At 36.4% G+C, this 21,153-nt stretch overlaps 3 protein-coding genes across 10 annotated transcripts in view; 1 reads left to right on the top strand and 2 right to left on the bottom strand.

Moving 5' to 3' along the window:
- Positions 1–6,114, bottom strand: part of LOC106177991 (uncharacterized) — a 32,822-nt gene extending 26,708 nt beyond the window's left edge. The window contains exon 1 of the mRNA XM_087011746.1: positions 6,003–6,114. The gene's annotated coding sequence lies outside the window, so the exon portion shown is untranslated. The remainder of the gene's footprint in view (positions 1–6,002) is intronic.
- On the top strand, positions 340–14,931 carry LOC106175728 (uncharacterized). 8 transcript variants are annotated; one of them, XM_013557854.2, is made up of 3 exons: positions 340–515; positions 8,351–8,504; positions 11,485–14,931. In XM_013557854.2, the coding sequence occupies exons 2-3, from the start codon at positions 8,387–8,389 to the stop codon at positions 11,868–11,870; spliced, it is 504 nt and encodes a 167-aa protein (XP_013413308.1). In that variant the 5' UTR covers positions 340–515; positions 8,351–8,386; the 3' UTR covers positions 11,871–14,931. The 8 variants fall into 8 exon arrangements, with proteins under 8 accessions (XP_013413308.1, XP_013413305.1, XP_013413306.1 ...); XM_013557851.2 differs by having other exon boundaries at positions 11,212–14,931; XM_013557852.2 differs by lacking the exon at positions 340–515 and adding an exon at positions 544–716 and having other exon boundaries at positions 11,212–14,931.
- On the bottom strand, positions 14,237–20,828 carry LOC106177987 (uncharacterized protein F13E9.13, mitochondrial-like). Its single transcript, XM_013560951.2, has 7 exons — positions 20,620–20,828; positions 20,229–20,311; positions 19,478–19,664; positions 18,964–19,114; positions 18,356–18,483; positions 16,554–16,761; positions 14,237–15,465 (listed from the first exon to the last, which is right to left on the bottom strand). The coding sequence occupies exons 1-6, from the start codon at positions 20,693–20,695 to the stop codon at positions 16,565–16,567; spliced, it is 822 nt and encodes a 273-aa protein (XP_013416405.2). The 5' UTR covers positions 20,696–20,828; the 3' UTR covers positions 14,237–15,465; positions 16,554–16,564.
- Between the last annotated feature and the right edge of the window lie 325 nt (positions 20,829–21,153).

The raw sequence follows: 21,153 nt of genomic DNA, 5'->3' as shown, positions 1-21,153 counted from the left end.
TAATCCCGACTGCAATGTTTTCTGTTGTAAAAACAACTTACATTATATCAAAGAATCGATGGACATCGTATTTTAATCCACTGGGGTTTTTTACAGTTTCGTTTTGACAGATATACACGATTGGCCTCGTTTTTGATATTACAAGCTACAAATATACAATACCGAAATCGAGGCTTTTATTCGGAAAATCAGACGGCATTCCGGGATATGTTTACGGCCGCCCTGGGTCAAAGTTCAGCTTGTCATGTGATGTAAACATGTAGCACTCCTGAGGCACGCCATGGAGGAACAATTCCGTCATGAATATTCATAAGGTTTTACCTTATTTGGAGTAAGTCTTTTGATATCAGCCAATGAAAACGTGGCAGATGTAAACGTAAACAAAGGTTTGAGAAACGTCAACAACTCGTATCGAAGAAGTGAAAAAATTGATAGTGAATTTCAAAGATTACAACACAAGTATCGTAACAAAACTTAGCCAGACGCGTAGAAAAGTATCCAAGGAACCAGGAAAGGTAAGAAATACTCGAATATGATCCCAAATAACGGTAGATCTGGAAATTTTTCTAGGGGTCAAATTTTGACAGCTGTAGCTCAGCTGATCGACGGATAGCAGTTGCACAAGAAATTCGATTTATTGCGTCGACAAAACGCTGGATCATTTGGGAGAGCCAAGTTAGTGTATGAATTTGTCGGATCTTATACTTTTCAATTAGGTAAGATGGCACCTTTTATTCATAACATTATTTCATTTGAAGGTTTGGGCGGGGAATTGGATCCGTTTGGGCAGGTAGGCCCACGAAACTAATACGACATTGACCTACTAAACTCTTCTGGTGAATAGTAACCGTCACTATAAATGTTGCCTCGGTTACCCACAGCAAATAATCCCAATTTCTGCAACATTTATATATTATGTGTTTCATGTCCTGGCAATTCGTGGTGATAAAAGCTCGTTTGTGGTTTGGAAGGCCATCTACTAACTAAATATGTGTATCAATAAACAACAGACACTTGTTAGTTACTGTGTTATGTATTGTTTGGTGAATGAAATGCTTTCTAAACAGCTTCTTCTATGTTATTGTAAGATTTATTCAAATTAAAATTGTCCTTCTTTGTCCATATTTACCATTCTCTGTTGTATTAACTGCATAAATTACAATCAAGAAACCTGTGTTTTAGGGTGTGGCACATACAATATGTGGGTATTTTTTTTGTCCAAGCACAAATGAATGAACTATTACCAAGCAACAATAACAGGCATTGGGTTATTGAAGAGGTGAAGCAGACAAAGGTGGATTGTGTCATATTATATACTGATTAGCAATTTCACTTTAGGGACAATTTGTAACGATAGAGAATATTTCTTGTACTATACAGCGTGAAGCTTTATACTATTATAAGGTTTAAAGAATGATAGGTCAACTATTTACAGTTTGAATAATCTAACAATTAAATAAATAACATGATACTCTCACAGGGTTATACAAAAATAACCTTGCATTTTTAATATACATGTACATGTACTGTACAACGTGGCAGTAGATGAAGTTATGATTATTGCACCATCATTGGCAATGAATGTAGGAAGTCAGTGAGCTGTGAATGACACCGGTTCTCCTCTACTGAATGATGAAAATAATATCAAGTGACTTGACTGATGGCCGTAGTGTGCTGAAATGTGTGTATTATCATACACTAACAAAAACTAATGCTATACTAGTATGCTGATCAAGTCATTTTGTTGCTGCAGTACTCCTTCATGGATTCCAGTGATTTTGATGTTCCACCTTTTGTTAATAATGAATGGTACAGGTACAAATGGCTTAAATAAAAAGATTCTGTAGCTTAATATTAGACAGTAGCCTGCTGAGTCGGAGACAAACAGTATATAGTCTAGCAGTAGCCAGAACATCTTAGGACTCAGGGACTCCTATGGTCAAAAATCAGTCATAATCATACATTCTATGCGGAGAGTCCAGACATCAAGCACCCCTCCACCCCCACCCCCTCCCCCAATGTCAGAGAAAGAACCAGATGTGAAGTGAGATTTCAAGGAAATTCCAGTGTGATCAAAGTTATTAGAAAAAAACTGATACACACAGTGAATTGTACTTGGTGGTGAAACATGGTTGCTATCAACAAAACTAAACAATATGAAGATACCAAGGACTGTGTCTGTTACAAATGATGGTGAAATTTCTGCTCATTCTGTACTTAAGACAACAACATATTCTTATTATTGTACACTGTCTGAGCTACACCTTGGTTGGATAACAGGAGGAACATGTTTAAAGCATGCAGGTGACAGATAGGTGATGGATAGGTGACAGATAAGTAAAGATAAGTATTGGATTGAACAAAGTTTCTTTTTAAACACCAAAAAGCCACTTGTTTTCAAACTTATGACCAATTTCACTGAATCAGAAATGTCAATTTTCAAAATTTCAAAAAAATTCCATTTAGTTTATATTACATTTACAGAATGTAGAAGTCAGTATATAGTGTTAAACATACTGGCTGACTCCCAGGTGTGGTCACCAGGGCTCTGGCACTCTAAAGCCATGTTTATCTAGTAAGAAACTAAAGCTTCGCCTAAGCCAACAATATTGAATCCTTTTGACAGCTAAATCCTAAGAAATTAAAAAAGATGCAGATAGTCCTTAAGGTGATAAATTGATGTCACTTGAGTTCTCTGGTGAGAATGTAGAGTGTTTACTTATTTACCTAACAGCTATTTGAAGAGAAACCAGTGGAAGTTTAAATGAATCAGGTTTTAATTAAAGGGTGGGGGAGGGGGTATTTTTAATGGGGCTTCAGTGCATCCATCTATTGTTCCAGTGAAATACTGAAGCATGTCATATATTATACTTGATGGTTGGTTTCTTTCTTTGAAAGGCATTCATGGTGGTGTTAAGACCCAAAGGCTAAATCAAGCCATTGAGGTTAGCATTAATTTTCTGTCAAGAGCTTACATTTTCTGTCAGTTTTGAGGGGAGATATTGATAACATCAAATTTGACTGCTGCACGCCTGCTCTTAATTACAGGACTTGAAAGTAGATTTGTGGTAATAAGATTCTTAGATAAGGACCTCAGATCAGTTAGATAAGAATATCAGTACCAGATTTGCATATATTAATCCTTGGTTGAGCAGGATATGCAAGAATATGTGTTTACAAACAAAAGATTATCTTGCTGGGGTTTTCCATGCCCAAAGTATTAATTGTGCTGCAAAATATCACCCCTATTTGAAAGTCACTTTGTCATACTAGTATGCCAAGCAGTGGAAGAGTATTATGTGTACTATATTCATGATTTAGATGCCAGATTGAAAGTTAGAAGAGAAACAATATTACTTGGTAAGTGGTATTGACAAAGATGATCAAGTTGAATACAGCCTGTTAATTGCCCAGCTAGAAAAGTAGTCCCCTTTGCAGTCTGCTTGCAGTCTCCTTTACAGTCCCCCCATGGAGTCTGCTTTGCAGTCTCCCTAGCAGTCCCCGCTCCCATAGCAGCCTCCTTTGCAGGTATCCTTAAGTATGGAGGGAGTCCCCTTGGCAGTCTTAATTTGCATTTTTGGAACGCGCTGCCAGGGGGACTGCCTGGGCAGTCCCCCTAGCAGTCTGCTTTGGCAGCCCCCCTAGCAGTCTGCTTGGCAGTCTCCCTGGCAGTCTTAATTTGCATTTTTGGAACGCGCTGCCAGAGGGACTGCCTGGGCAGTCCCCCTAGCAGTCTGCTTTGGCAGCCCCCCTAGCAGTCTGCTTGGCAGCCCCCCTAGCAGTCTGCTTGGCAGTCTCCCTAGCAGTCTGCTTGGCAGCCCCCTTGGCAGTCTGCTTGGCAGTCCCTCTGGCAGTCTTAATTTGCATTTTTGGAACGCGCTGCCAGAGGGACTGCCTGGGCAGTCCCCCTAGCAGTCTGCTTTGGCAGCCCCCCTAGCAGTCTGCTTGGCAGCCCCTCTAGCAGTCTACTCTGCAGTCACCCTAGGCAACTGGCAAAATAAAATTTGGTAAAATCTTTTTATTTATATATTTTATTTATTTATTTATTTTTTGTATATTCAAACAATAATTACATTTATCAAAAGGAATTTAGAAATAATCTTTCTCCAAAGTATGTGTTTAAGTTCAAATCTAAATACAAAATTTCCCCTTGATCATAAAATGTTTGTTATCTGATCCATTTATATCTAACATATTGGTTTATTTCTCTCCATACAATTTACTTCAGTTTACTGCTTTACATATATATATATATTTTTCTACAAAGCCCATATTAGCAGAGGGCTGGGAATTCTACTGTATGTTATTTAATCATTCCAAAAACTCTATCACAGAATTCACTGACCAGGATTCATATATACAGACACATAACAGCAATATTTCAAGTAATTTTTAAGGTTTTTTCAACTAATGAGGGCAAGTTATACACTAATACAATTTTAAAGTGTACATACCAAAGGAAAAAAGGCTCATTTCATTTAAACTTGGTATTTTTAACACACTGCATGATGATGAAATGTACAGAGATGTTTTAAAAGGTAATTATCCTCATCTGTGAATTATTGTTGATATTCATGCCAAAAACTAAAGAATTTAAAATAAGATTTTTACAAGGACCAAAATGGTTAAATGCAAACCTTTTTCTAGCCTAATAGCAATTCCAAGTACTTTTCAAAACCACAAACAGAATTCAAAGTGCTGGGTTAAAATTGAACACTTTCCAAGGCTCTATGGATCCTGGTGCATCAGTAAACTATACATGTAGGAAAATACAAAACCAAAAAGGCTTGCATGCTCACTTCTTATCCTGTCTCTTTATCTCTTCATTTTTCTTTCTATATTTCCTAAAAATGTCTTCTTTTTCAATCCAGAAATCAATGTTTTCAGATTTCTTGCCTCTTCCTTAGAACATTCCTGACCTATAGCTTCTGGCTTAGATATTTGAATCAGCCCAACGGACTACTGCCTGTTTAAACTGTGCTATGTACTGTCCAGTATAGTAATTTGATCTCATTGAGCAAGCTGTAGGCGGACTGTTTATATCAAACTGACAGTTAAGATAAACATGCCCCTAACTTGAAATGAATTTGGTCTATTGAAAGTTACCAGTTGATTTTAAGTCCAACTTAAATTGATGCTAACTGTGAGGTTTAAAATTTATACATTGTGCAATTGTATATTAAATAAGACTTCAATCATTTGTCTAATTTCAATGATAATAATAGCAATGATTAAGCATATAATATTTTCACAGCATTATTTAAAAAATATAAATCTGTTCACTCAGTTATTTTTTATAGGTGAAGTAAATGTACTATATATGAGTGTATATATAGCTTGGAGGATTAAAGCCAAAAACTGCTTTTAACCCAAACAATTTTAAAGTCATTTGACAAGCTCTTAATAAAAAGAAAATGTTTTCTTTTAAGCCTGATAACTGATCAAAAGATTAGCATACATGCTTCTCAGTTGCGAATAGAAACACTTTTTAAGTAACTATTGGGTTTTTTATTGCATACGTTGGGCAACGTTAAAAATGTCAGTTATTGCAGCCTCCTTTGCAGTCCCGTGCAAAATATTTAAGTTATTGCAGCCCCCTTTGCAGTCTCCTGCAAAAATGCCTAAGTTATTGCAGCCTCCTATGCAGTCCCTGCAAAATGTTTAAGTTATTGCAGCCTCCTTTGCAGTCCCCTGCAAAAATATTTAAGTTATTGCAGCCCCCTTTGCAGTCTGCCTGCTCAAGGAGACTGCACACTGGAGCCCCAGACTGCAAAAGGACAGTCTCCCTGGCAGTCTCTCTGGCAGCCTGGGCTCCTGTGGGCAGCGGGGGCTCCCATTCTAGCTGGGTGGATGCAAAGCTCATCAATATGTATATAAAGCCACAATATTTTCTGCACAAATCAATAACACATTTCCCCAGATAAATTCATCTTGTATCTACTATAGCTAGTACAATATTCCTTGAGTCAAATATCATAAATGAACAAGAGAGGAAGGCAGACCTGAGTTTTGTCATTGACAGATCCCTTTCATAATCTTTTTGATCTTCTCTCTCTATTTCAAAACAAGGGCTTCTTGGGATTGTTTCCATCCAATACAAGATTGCAGTCGTTTAGATTTTAATCCCTGAAAAGATAAATTTGAACTTCAGAACAGGCTTCACTGAGTCAAAGAAAAGAGACATACAGTTTATGTCCCCTATCTACCCCTCCCCCATCTTCCCTACCCTCTGAAATCAGGGGACCACTAAAATACTATACAAAATCACACTATAGGCTTTCAGCATTTTTTGTAACAGACTATATACTAGCACACCCTGTGGTCAGAGAGTACATCTTCCCCCGTTTGACCTTTGCACTCCTCAAATTACAACTTGAATGACAAATACCAGGTATGACAAATGAAATATGTGAACCTTCACAGCAGTATTCACCCAGAGATGTGATGCAATCTGTGAAATGTAGGGGCTTTATAACAGATCAGTGACCTAAATACAGGGTCATGTTCATGGTGTATTATAATAACATATGGGTTTTGGCATTATTATATAGTACCTGCATAATGCACAATTTAAACATCTTCTCTTTTCCATAAACATTTTTTGACTGAATATATACCTATTGTGAATTTTTCATACCAACATAAAATTTGTAGGAATTAGTCATTTCTTTCAGAAAGTCTCATATGTTAGGCCATTCAGAAACCTGGACATAGTTGAGTTTATCAGGTTTACTTTCAAAAACATAAAGACATAGGGCACTTGAATGAGATAAAAGTTAAACATCTTAGACAGATCCGAACCCCTTGAAACAGTTTGTCTGGACTAGACCACAAATATGCCTGGATGTATTTTTGCACAGAAAAAAATGCAGTTTTGTAAATTTTTGCCCTTTATCACTTTATACTCACCCATACAGGTATAGGAGGTATAATTTAGTTAGCAAATGATCAGTTTCTATACTGAAGCGCATAGCAGCAGGTAATGATCAAAGTAAATACAGGCCAGGTTCAGCAGGATGGAGTACTGTAGGCCTGAGCATAGCAGCTCCTCAATCTAATCCTGGTGCCTGTTATTTGTACATCTAATTCCCTTCTTGCTTCACCCAGGTATGTCATTATATAGGTGTATTCAGACAGTGTGCTGCCTGCCTCTTTACACCTTTGACTCTTCTTGGCAAGGGCTCATTATCCCTGAGGCCAGTGCTTCATGTAAAGAACTTTGGCTCAAAATTGGTCTTAACCTTTAGACCAAAACGTAAGTCTACTGTGATTCCAAGGTAAAATAAATTTTCGTTAATTTCAGGAGACTACTAGGGATTTACCCTGAACAGAATAGTTCCAAAATTTTGATCTAAAATTTAGACCTATTGTTGGGCCCAAGGTTTTTTATGAGACCAGCCCTTGGCTGTCAACTTTTCCTGCTAAATACAACAATTAACTTCTGCCATAGAGAAATAGAACAGTTAAATACCTTTTTTCTCCACTTTTGCACCTTTGCTAGGGATAAGCAGGGGATTTACTATTGGGTGTGAGATTATCTGGTATTAAATGTGTGTAAACTACCAGGCAATTGTAACAGGGTTTTAAATAATAGAAAAGTGATCAAGTGTCTCTCAGTTGCATGTACCCATGGAAAGTGTCCTGGAATAGTCCGACTCACAAGTAGCATTAGTTTCAGAACTTTGAAAGGCAAATCTTCAGGGGGAACAAACACTTCATTATTTTTAATTATTAAATTTAGCACAGAACAGAGACAGAGATATTAGGCCAGAAGGCCGACTCCACTTGCAGTGAGACTGATCCAGCTTGTTCCACACCTATTGTTGGCCACCCTAATTAACCCCCAAAGTTTTTATAGGAGTAAGGAGTAATCTGTTATTACCTCAACTATTGCATAAAACCAACAATTGACGCTGTTGTTAGATATGGCTGGATCCCCACTTAAATGTACATAAACAGTCTAGATTCCCAATATATTCATTAGTTGATGAAGTATCCACCAGGTAAAGCTACTTTGTGCCTTTCATGTGTAGTGACTTTATCAATAGGTTATGTCTCTTTTCCAATTTAAACAATACAGCTATAAAAGTTATTGTTCTCAAGAAGCGACACCTTTGATCATGATCCTTCTTAAAATTAAAACTTTTCATGTTTGTCAATTAACTGTTTATTAGAAGTGTCTGTCGAGAACATAGAAATGCACCAGGGGCATTGACTGCATTACATCATGCTGGGTCTGCTAAAGGTAGGCAAACAATCAACAAAAAGTGTACATGATTACATTACTTGCATCCATTATCTCTTCCCATAATATTCAAGTACCTGTGTTCTTTTTATATTTATATTTCAGATCTCAAGTGTTGTTTGTGTGAAGTTAGCGTAGAAAATGCTGAGTGGTTTGTCCAACCTTATCTTTGGTGCTGGCCCAGAGGAGGCGCCACACGAGGCAGTTGATCTCAAGACAACCCTCGCAGAAAATGAATGGGTGCTAGTGGACAGGACAAGTATGACTTGATTCTATCTCTTCAAATGTCATATTTAATTTGTCAAAGCTTTTCTTGATTGCTTAATTTTGATTTTTGGGAAATTGATAAATTTTAATTAAAATAGTCTCTTGAGTAATTTGTATAAAACAGTAAGCACTAATAGCATAAAAATAATTTCTGTTTAACTTGAGAAGTTAAAGTAATATGATTCAATTAAATATGTTACAACATATTCAGTTATTTTCCTAATAGTATATTAAACATGTCATTATGTTTTTTGCCACATGCTTTTGAATCACTAATTTAGTAAATGCTTCTGCTTTCTATCCTTTCATTTCCTCTTGCTGCTGCTTTCCCAAGGGGCTAGATGATTTGGTTTCTATACAGATTATATGAGAGCTTGTTTATTGTAAATTTCTTTAAATCTCTCTCCCCCCCCCCCCCCCCCCCAAACACACACAAAATACTTAAACATTACAGACCACTGTTACAAACTGTTCAACATATACATTGTCAGAAAGCATTAATATGATCACACATAATCCATGCACAGGAGGAAGAGAGGATGACACTACTGCACAAGTTGGCAGCTATATACCAATTATAACATATATGATAATATAAGGCATGAAGCTTGATATTATAATAATGGCACTATAAAAGCGGGGTTTAAAGTCAGCAACCATGGATAGATACAAGGAATGTGTAATTTCCTGTGGGGTTATCAATATATGTATGAAGTGTAGCTTATTAAAACCCTCCTTTGCCTGGTAATAAATCTACATAGGAGTACTAGTATGGATTAAAACCAAATGAAGGATATTATAAAAATCCCTAGTCCCATATACACCATAGCTAATCAAACACTGAGGATTTCTGCAGACATTTTGACCCCTGTCACTTGGTGAACATAGTATTGTTTCATCTGCAGCTCATAACACCTGTATACACAGGTGAGACAGGTGGGTCACTTAATCTCCACACATGAGGCAATTTAAGCAACAGATGCTAACGCTGACCCCTTCTGTAGATTGAGTCAATATAGCTTCTCATTCATATATATATTATGATAAGACACCTTCATATATATATATATATATATATATATATATATATATATATATATATATATATATATATATATATATATATATATGTCATTAGGAAAACTTTTTGCTAATGTCATGCTGGTAGCATGTTCATTTTCACAAACATGCAACAAAATTTTGCTCTGGCTACGATGAAAATGAGATAGAAGTTACATTTCTGCCACAGTGTGTTTCTTTCGGGTTAAATTTTTTGGGGGGCTAAAAGTTTTCTGTGTGAAGTAATGCAATCAAATCTCCATATGCTACATATATGTTAACACCGTATTGATAAACCACTCTACAGTGTATACAGGTGAATGTTTTATGTACAGGTGTGATAGCTGCCCTCGCACACCTGGCTCCAGGGACCTGTTTCACTAGATGACTTGAGACTGAAAGTTGGTCTTAAGTGAAGATAAACCAGCATGTAGTACATACTAGTACGCTGTCCTATAAAATGAAATATAAAGTGTCTCAAAGAAAGACACTGCTGATGCTTGAGATCAATACTTTATTCATATTGACTACTGAGGATTTAGTTTGGACTGAAAAAAAAACATGTTATGATCTAAAAATTTAGACCAATTTTTTCGGTCTTTAGTTGTTTTTTGTAACCAGTCCCAGCTCTGTAGACATACAGCAGCTGTCTGGCATCTTGTCAGTTGACTTTGGAGTCAGCTTAGAATGATTAAGATACACGTTATTGGCACACACTACTCTGACAAAACACAATGTTGGTCTTTTGTCTAGCAATTTTTCTTTAATGTCCAGTGTCACCCGTTTTCAAATTGACCTTTTCCAGCCAGAAGGGCAGTTCTTTTTTTATCTCACAACCCCCCCCCCTTCTCTGTCCCACGGGTGTGGTCTGCCATAGTAGAATAGGATCTTGAACTTGTATATATATAACTACATAATTAAGTCCCTGAGACTGCCAGACGTTATAATCTACTGTCTTATAAAATAACCCTCTTATACCTGTGACATTACACAAGGCACACAACAGCTGCCACAGCCTATGTCAGGTATGATCAGGTATGGCTCTAGCTCAAGGATCAGCTGCCAATTGTCATTAAATAGGTTAAAGTGTCACTTTTACAATAATTTATAGCACGTTAAGACAGACATCTACTAATAGCCTCTCAACAGGACATTTTTTCACCATTCTAGGTGAATAATAACTACATATTAACTGGATCTCATAGCACAATGAGGGATAAAACTACATTGTATGTGGTCATCTCTCATATTCTTAAGTCTGAATATATATCTTTTGCCAAAAGCATTATCTACTTTACACATGTATTAATTAATGCCTTAGTCTCATGCAGTTGATTTGAGATTTAGCAATATTTAAAAAAATGACAAAAGTCAAACAAGGAAAAATTATTAGTCTTGAATAATTATTTTAAAAGCCTTTGAATATAATCAATGAAAAATGTAAAGAAAAATGATTTACAAGGCAAACAAAAAGATATGTCACAACTGTAAATTATATCTTCTAAATATTTAATCTGGGGTGCCCATCTTTTTTATTTCCCTCTAGCTATCCTCTGTGCTTTCCTTGGTGTTGGTCTATCTGTGTAGAGGATGGTGAGCTAGGAAGGTATCTTATCATAATTTATAATATTCTATTTCAGATACTAGTTCCACCACTACTACTACTACTTCTTCATCAAGCACGCTAACTTGTACGGCACGTGTCGAATCTCAAACCCCTCCTCCATTCTCTCCATCTCAAGTGCCATTACCATCACAAACTGACAATGTCCCACATATAATAAAACAACGCGACCATTCCAATAGCTCTAGGGACTCCCAGGGGTCCCGGGGGTCTTCTGGCCATGCCCAACCAGATCATCAGTCCCCTTGGGATAGCTGGCTAGTGACTCCACCCCCTTGTTTCACTGCAGGGAGCGGCAGGCTGGAGACGGGGCCCATGGAGAATCTACTCATAGAACACCCCAGTATGTCTGTGTATGGGCCGCGGCCACGAGGGTCGAGCACAGGTGCTGACGATTCTCTGGATTCTGAGTCTTCCACTGAAAATGAGCAAAATAGACCAGTCATCCACAGACCTCCGCACAGGCCACGTGCTGTGGCTGCACGAGCAGGCCTTGTTGCAGCGCAGGCGCAGTCTGTGAAATCTATGCAAAGGAGCCACCATCAGGTCACTACTCGCAATTTGAGGAAGAAACAGCTCACACGTGCTAACCAGGTGCACGAACGTTTCTCCAACGCTAAAGCACTGCACCAGAGGAAAATCAAACAGCCTGGCACCAGGAAACAACAGCACTAAAAGATTTTAACTTGAATATCACTTAACGTGAACTACAGAAGGACTGATACATTCAATCATAATAGCTGGACAGAAAAATAGCAGGAAAAATAGAGAAAGCAGTTTGTGTCATTATTTTATCGTCAAGAACCTGCCCAGTATGTGCAATTGATTATGAAAAGGAAATTCTCCCTGAAACCATGTATTCTGTTCAATCCATCCTGTCATCAGAAGGCTATTTATACCTAGCATCAATTGTCACATACTCACAGGGGAAAAGAACACAACATGTCACCACTTCTGTAGATCAATGATTGTACTATTGTGCACATAATTGATCTCTGGATACCTGCATCATTCATTTGAAGGGAAAAGAAATTGAACTTGGATTTAAAAACTCATTTTTGACATGCCTGTTAGAGTACATGTCCAGCAGTTATGAATTGTACATTCATTTGGACCTTGACCGACCCTGGACGAGTTCACAGATTACTGGACCTGACCATTGCCAAGAACTTTGTTATTTATTGTTTATCTTATACATAAGAGTATATATAGGTATTGGATTTAGAAGATGTCATGTTGAAGTCACAGTTGCAGTAATGTCGTATATGTAGATGTATTAAATGATAGGAACATGTCCAATTAGCATACTGTCAGTGCTGTTATACTGTGTATGCTGCAAATTTTAAAATACCTGTGATGTCACAATCTGAGTGATGTCACAGTGGTGTTAGTATCAATGTTCATGATGTCACGGTGTTCAAGACATGATGTCACAACTGGTGTGACAAGTGAAATGTCTACGTACTTGTCACAATTACACAGGCTGCTGCTGACAAAAACAATTTGATTACTTCGTGAAAAGATACAATTTCTTCTAACAGCCTATCAGACCAGGTCAATGTGAAATGTCACATAAATGTCAAATGTCACACTAATGTCTAACATCACACAAGTATGTTACAATGCCACTTGTTCTGCAGCAAACATTTTGCTACATAAATGACGAGTCATGCAAGGTCTCGTCACAGAGAGAGGACACACGGACACATCATGTCACACTGACAGTGACAGGGTATTTACACCTCAGACAACTCTGTCCACAACTAATATGTCAAAGCTGGATGCATGTATACAAATTTACATTCAGGATTGTTATCTATAGTAACTAAGCATATGAAGTCACAGCTCAGGGAAAAGAAAGCAGGTGGAAGTTGGAAAACAAATGTCTGCCGCAATAACGTCTTAATCCATCCATCACAATCAGTCACAGTTGTTATGCTGTTACACACGAGATGAAGCCATATTTTCAATACAAGGCCTTGTAATAAGACAGATAACATGAACATGACAACATGTGGCAAGACTGGTTCTTGCTTCATGATGTTACCATCACTGCTATTTATGTCATACTGGTTCCCTTTCTCTAGTTGTCTCTATTTACTCCCCTTGTACAAAATTATGTTGTGGGCTCAATTGTCTGTTATACACGTCCTGAATATTCTCTGCACAACTCGAGACATCATTTTCACTAATATGAGACATTAACATGAATCTCAGTTTACCCGTTTATGATGTTTACCGGCTTATTCCATACAATGCACTATTATGTACATGATTTATTCTTGGCCTTGGATTTTAGTCAGGGACAGCTTGACATAGATCCAAGTTCAAAGATAGGCTGCCATATAGTTTACATATCAAGAGGTGTAAAGCCCTTAAGACACTTTATGGGAATATGTGACAAGTTATGTGATATTTTGCAAGAAACAGTTTTGAATCAAAATTTTAATTGCAATGAGTCAGTTATAACAGCAGCATGCCCATATATATATATATAAAAAGTTCACCATCTGAATTTTTACATTTTATTTTAAGCATTTAGTCTGCATGCCATTTCAAGATGAAAACTTGAACTGTTTAACTGCTGGAATGGGCTGGGTGTTTTTATTTTTCATTTATTCAAATGTGTCTTTTGGAATTGTTTTTAAATGCTGAATGTTGACAGTTAGTTCCAATTTGAGTGTAATATTATACACGTATTTACTGTGCTTTTATATACTTGTGGTTTACGTGTTGGAGGTGGTTAGTCTAGGGTATATTTAATTACCACCTGTTTAAGGTTTTAAAGGTTGCTATATTTAAATTTACTGGTGGAAAATCCAGTTTGAAGGTGCACATTTGGCAATATCCTAATGAATTTACCACATGCCTTAGTCTTATACTGAGGGTAATGCATGCTAGTATGTGATAGAGATTAGATGAAAAGTTACATTCATTGATGAACAAAAAAAAAAAAGCTTAAAACATACATGTTGGTGATTGAATTCTTGCACATGTCAGTATTTTTAAAAGGGCCATAAATTAATAAACAACACAAAAAATAACATTAATATGTATTACATATTTAAGTATAGTGTATTTGGTACATGTAGCTTACACTTGGTTCAATTAAATATAAACACAAAACAAACAAAACAACAAACTATTATACTCAGAGCACAAATGCATATTGGTTGAAGACAAGAATGCAACAATTACAATAATTCGTGCAAAACAACATATTACACATGGATTCTAGTACATGTAGATGGTCTTACTATGCAAATGATAACCAAGCTCTAAGGCATTGAAGAATTTTATAGAACATTTAAGAACAGTAGAATTTTCAATTTCTCTGACTGGTTTGTGAGTTCCATATTTAATCGTCTTGATCCATTATAGACAACTGGTGTGTTTGTATCACCATACATTGTACCAGTACCAACATGGCAGCAGTAGCAACTGTCAACTTGCAGCAGTGACAGGAACAGTAGCATGTGAACGACTGGACTTTCAATTTTTCTGTGTGAGAATGCTACAGTGTGAAGAAAACCCACCTCTGCCATTACTATATTATATCGTCATAACTATATCATTCAAAGGCAAGATACATGTATCCTTTTAAGACTGCCATCACGTATATGTCTGATTCATCCACATTATGCTGTATGAATGCTGCGGGTATGTTTTATTGAAATTTGCATTGTGTTCCTAGGCAGAGAGAGTACTCAATAAACTGTTGTGAGTTTGAAATCAATTTTATCTGTGTTTGTCATCCATTACCTTGATCTGTGCATTAAAATGATTCCTGGCAGAGACCTGATGATCCACTTCAAGTGGCTCAGACGGAAGTTTATTTCCAATAACTAATATCATGTATATGTCCAAAGTTAAACATTGCTATTATTAAGCAAATTGCTTTTACAGCTGAAAAAGTCCAAATATAAAAAACTTGGATCAAACTTGAATTTTATGTCCATGCTCACTGATGTTACAGAATTGATGGGAAGACCCAGAAACGTTTTAGAAAAAGCAAATTGAAACTGATCTTTTTCCATTAAGGCTGACAACAAAGGTTTTCTGACATTTGCCTACCGTTTTCCTGAAGACTAAAAAATGACAGCAGTGGGATTTCTGTAGGATGCTCAAAGAGCGTTGAGGTCTGCTCCTAATTTTCAGTTGTCACGAATTCAACTTATTTATTTGCAGCCTCTGTGACCATATTCTACCATGATAAGTCCATAATGGAATGGTAGAGTTATATCAGATAACACACACAGGCTCTGTAGATCTTGTGAAAAAAAAACAAAAAACGAAGAATATTTTTTGTCTAAATAAAAAATATTAACTATAACATGATTTCAAATACATAACCTGGTTTATGAAATATATGGAAAATCCCATTTAGAAAATTCAAGGTAATATATAAATCATATTATAATAAAACTCTGCTATAAATATTTCAATTAATAAAAAAGTCTAGTACATAACATATGTTCTCATATAATCTTATGAATGTACAACAGCAGGGAAATTAAAATTCCACCTTTTCAAAAGTGCTTTTAACCAGCATGTTACCATAAGTTTCTGAAAATTCAACCCAGTTCATAACTTTCAGTCTTTGGTACCATTTATAAAGTTGACATTGGCTAGTTGTCGCCAACCTGCCTTTTTCTATGACGAAGAATTAGACTAGGTCCCCATACCTAGATTGATCTGACAGGATCTATCCATCTCCAAGGGGTTTCTCACTAAATTGCTTTCAGTTTAAGTGACTTAGATGTCTGGCACCCCTACCGAGTCAGCTAGACGATAATGAATTACCCCCTAGCAGCTTCAGTAGGTGTGACAGACATCTAAGTCACTTAAGTTGATTGCAATTTAGCCAGAATCCCCTCGGAGATAGATCGAGGTCTGGTAATGGCCGCTTAAAAATGCAAATCAATCTTCTTTTAAATATTTATCTAGATTTTGCTAATTAGGACAAAATAATTTTTCCACTTGGCACTATCACATCTGGACATATTCAAATAAATGCGATGTAAAAAGTAAGCTCTGCCTTTATACAGTAAACTGAAACTATCTTAGCTTTATGATGTGTTGATACATGCAAGCATGACTAGACAATACCTTAAAATGCACAAACATGCAAACCAACATGCTGTGCCCCCACTGGAACAATTACAATCTGTCCAGCCACATATTTCAAGCTATACAGTAGAACTAAAGATCTTCATTACTTGCCTCTGAAATAGTGGTGATGCATGATCTTATACACACATGTGAATATATATATTTCTTCTGAATGTTGCCTGCTTTATTTACATCTAGATGTATATAATTTCAACAGCTTTAAAACTTTTCAAATTGTCAACTCACAAGAATTATGTCTATGGTGTCTGTATTTTAAGCTTAACCTTCTCCATAAATTTTGCCACTCTTGTTGGGTCGATCTCATTACTCCAGTGTCCACCATATTTGAAGTACGATCCTATGATGAATGCATTGGCACTGGCATACTGTTCCACATTATCCACTGTAACCCCTGAGCCGATCAAAACTGGGATTTTTACTGCTTTTTGCACATCTGAAAAACAAACAAATCCACATACATATAAATATGTGCATAATGCATTATGAGTTTTTAAATGCATCTGGGCTCTATACAATCAAAATTAATGATCAAGTAAGCTTAGCTCTTTGCACATTGATAACTAGTAAGCTGTAATGGCAAGATCACATTTTTAAAAGGATAAAAATATTTTCTTTACTCACTTCCATATACAGTAGGAATGCAAAATATTTGAGTAAGTGCTCCAACTTTAAAATGTAAATCTCATTTCCCTCACAAAGCTTGAGCTACGAATATGATATTAAAATAAAAAAAGGTTTTACACTTGACTTAGTTTTGCAGATTATTGAATGTTCTCTCCACTACATAATTCCTCTTTAATCCAGATCAGCATTGACTGGGCTGACCACTTAAATATGGGATAATAGATAGGATAATGGGGGGGGGGGGGGGGGGCAATCAAGTTTTCCTCTCTGTCATATGCTGACCTCTGACTTACTAAGGGAGTGTACTAGTAGTGTACTTAACTCAGAGAAAATAGAAGGTGGCAAAGAGGGTGAGGAGTTAATTAAGCTTTCAATCATTATGTAGCTAATACAGACTATAACTAGAAAATAACTGCAGGGCACTTTCAACTTCATGGTCAGGCCTACCCAACTACCCCCAGCACCAGGCATGGCACCGAAGGATCCAGAATTAACTAGTAGATTAGATCACGCTGCCAGTTTTCAAGGTGTGTATCAGAGCACATTTCACAGTATTATACCGGGGCAAATTTTGTACAACAACTTTATTCACCCCTTTACAGGATATGCTTCTGCTGACAGAATTAGATCTACATTACTAAATTAATATTAAAAGACTGCACCTAGTTATTTAGATAACATTGTTGGCTTTGTTCAAACCTGAACTTTATGTTTAAAAATCACAGTATTGTTCGATAAAACAGGGTAAATAGCACTGGTGCATGAATTTTGATGAGATGCACTACTTTCCAACCCTGCGCAGAATCGTCACTATCACATTGGGTACCAGGCAAGAGAGTGCTGGGTCTGATACTTTGAAACGCATACTGATACACACCCTGAAAACTGGTGGCGCGACCTGATCTATGGTGAATTCTGGATCGTTCGCTGTTGTGTCCGGTAGTTGGGTAGGCCTGATACTGAGTTTGAAATTTTCTTCTACACCTTCGATAATTATTCAACACATGCAAGTGTATGTATTTAGATATAACTGTAACCCTTGTAACCATCATTTAAATATTTATATATAACTATCTTATCACATAATTTACCTAGTTATAAAAACATGTATGATGTGTCCAAGTAATCTTTACCAAGTGCTGGAGGGGCCGGTGAAACTCAGCTAGACTTTTTATGTGGAACATAACAACACAAGTTGATCGATCTATCCCTGTGGGGAGTCTCACTAGATTACTGTCAGATAATCCGGCTTAAATGTCTGTCTCGCCTACTACAGGCTGTAAGGGGGTAATTAATTTCCGTGCGGTGGATGACTGCAATTTAGCGTGAACCCCTAGGAAGTTAGGTCGATCTAGTAAGATCGATCTAAATCTCTGGGAATGCCCTCTTAGTTTCATGGTCACCTTTGAACTCCTGTAGGTCAGCCGAGGCACCGGTCACTGCGCCAGTCACTATCACGCCATCACTGAGGAAGAATTCTGCCGCCTTGGCTGTCTCTGCTATACTGATGTCACTGGTGATAGAGTGAGAACTAAAAAGAGTGAAAAAATAGTCTTTTTTTTTCAAGTCAAAATTGTGTATTCCATAATTAACTGATAAAAGCGAATAAAAATAAGCAAACAATAAATGATAATCTTTTAACAGAACAAATTCATTTTTGCAATTTTGCAAAGTTTTTTATGGACTGTTCATGAACTTCTGTGGTCAATCTTTTGAGATGTTTAATTTAGGAAATTGTGGTCATTTATACATGTATATAGATTAAAGAGAGAGACACTGTAGCATAAAATTTATTTCTTAAACCGACAACCTTTACAAAAGAGGGAAATAGAAAAGACAGTAGAACAGATCTGTTCTGTGCTTCAATTGATTATTCTACATGCAGACATGCCCAACAGAGCAAAAAAATCCCCCCCCCCCCAACACACACACACATACTGCTCAAGCTCCTCTATAAAAACTGAACAATATCCAAAATGTCAATTATTTTTGTAGATGATTTTAACCTTACCTGTGTTTCTTCTTGATGTCAGTGAACACCTGAATGTGGCTGGCACCAATTTGCTTACGATATCGTAACAGCTCTGCTGCACATGCATTCATAAGCCCTTCATCAGCAACATGAGAAAACACAAATCCTTCAGCACGAATGAATTGCAGGCCTAGATGAAAGCAAAATACATAAAAGACAGTTATCAAAACCTTGAACATACAAAACAATGTACTGATCATTATGATTGTGTAATGATTCAGTTGAGGGATCCATACTGGTACATTTGTCTATATAAGAATGAGTTATTAATTTATGTTAAGCTTTTAAAATCCAAACTAATTTTTCCAAAGCTGTTATTATTACAATTCTCATATCATATCTAGAATGACAAATACAGAAAGGTTCCAAAATTATTGTCAAAATTCTTGCAACACCTTAAAAAAAAGAGTCAATTAACTTATCAAGGAATAAGTTATGATATTTAGAATAATACTTTAAAAGAAAAAAAAAACTGAATTAGATGACAGCCCACCACTAGAGAGCGCCACTGCAATTGCCTGCTTATTTGCTCCTGCGAGCACCTGTACTCCTACTGGCATGCTCCCACACACTTCCTTAACATGTGAACACACAACGGACATGCTTGCTGTTATCTCATGACCGACCCCTGTTGAGTGAACATATGGCACATCATGCATGTTTTCTACCATCACAGCATCCTAAAACAAACCAGAAATCAAACTGCATATCAAAAAGAAAGTATACAGGATTTTCAGAGGTGAAATGTCCCCTTTTACTGTTAAAAGCATGTTGCACTCTTCTGAATTAATTATATTATTACCACCTCATTTTTACAAAAACTCAATATATGGCTTATGCAAATAAAAATATATTTGGCTTGAGCCAAGTGAAGAAAAAAATGGTTTCAAAATGTATTTATAAATTATTTCACAGGACATTTGGAGTTTCAGGTCATAATCATTATCTGGATATTGACTATGACTGTTCAGCAACAGAAAATTTCTTTAAAAATATCTTCTTTTCAGTATATAGTAAATTTACAAAATAGTCTTAAAATAAACAAATGTAAAAACTACATTCTTTCCAGTGCAAACGTTAAATTTTTCCTTGTTAAAAAAACTCAAACCATTAATAATAATAATAATAATAATAATAATAATAATAATAATAATCAATCAATCAATCAATCAATCAATCAATCAATCAATCAATCAGTCAGTCAGTCAGTCAATCAATCAATCAATCCAATAAAAAATACTTACCACACCTGCATCTTTGTAAATTTTGGCTTCTTTACATGCAACTTCAATGATTTCCTGCATAGAAAGAGTGCCTGCCGGAGTTCCTACATTATGATGATGATAAAACATGTCCACCAATCATGAATGTACATTATTATAGTTAATAATATTGTTATAAATACATGTACCCGGTACTTCTGTAAATTATAAAATATTTAAATAATATTTTTCTGGTAATATTAAAAATGGCACATTAGAGGAGGCAGCGATGGAACATTAGTGGTGAGGATGCAACAGAATTGCTTATGATGACAATGGATAATATCAGAAATAGCACCATCCATTTGCCGGCACATACTAGTATCGTTTATTTTTAATCAAATGCATACCACCGCTAAATAATATGGCATACCTGGCAAAGCACGTAAATGCACCATCCCTATGACAACGCCTCTGAGCCGCCCGAATGTACTGCTAAATGCATTCATGTTGTCATCAAAATTATTGGCAAGGAAACAAACAGATTACATATTTCTGTGTAAAACACGTCAACTCACATCATGGCAACATGTGTGAATGTTGATTTCATATGACCTTTACCCCTCCCCCGCGAGCATGACTTTTCATCCAATCAGGGTGCGTTTTGAGCTTTTCACTTCCCAGGATGCATTGCACACCATGGATTCTTTCGCGGGGCTTTTTCCTCAAACTTTCGCGGTTTTTGGCTTAAAATAAGATAATATTTATACCGCTTAATATACATACTCATCTAAGTTGCAGAACTTTTTGTTACTTTTCAGGCTCATCGTTTTTTGTTTACGAAATACTTCTTTTAAAGTTGCAAACGACCCAAACCGAAACTTGCCAACTCGCAGACTACATTTCTAGGATAGGCCTCCAGTGTTTCTCACTTTAGAATATGAATAAATTGTATTTTCATTGTAAA

This window comes from Lingula anatina, chromosome 4 (genome assembly GCF_051362555.1).
Source record: "Lingula anatina isolate TDL-2025a chromosome 4, LinAna3.0, whole genome shotgun sequence".
NCBI lineage: Eukaryota > Metazoa > Brachiopoda > Lingulata > Lingulida > Lingulidae > Lingula > Lingula anatina.
The sequence above is the reverse complement of the archived record's forward strand: the minus strand, read 5'-3'. Positions and strand labels throughout refer to the sequence as shown.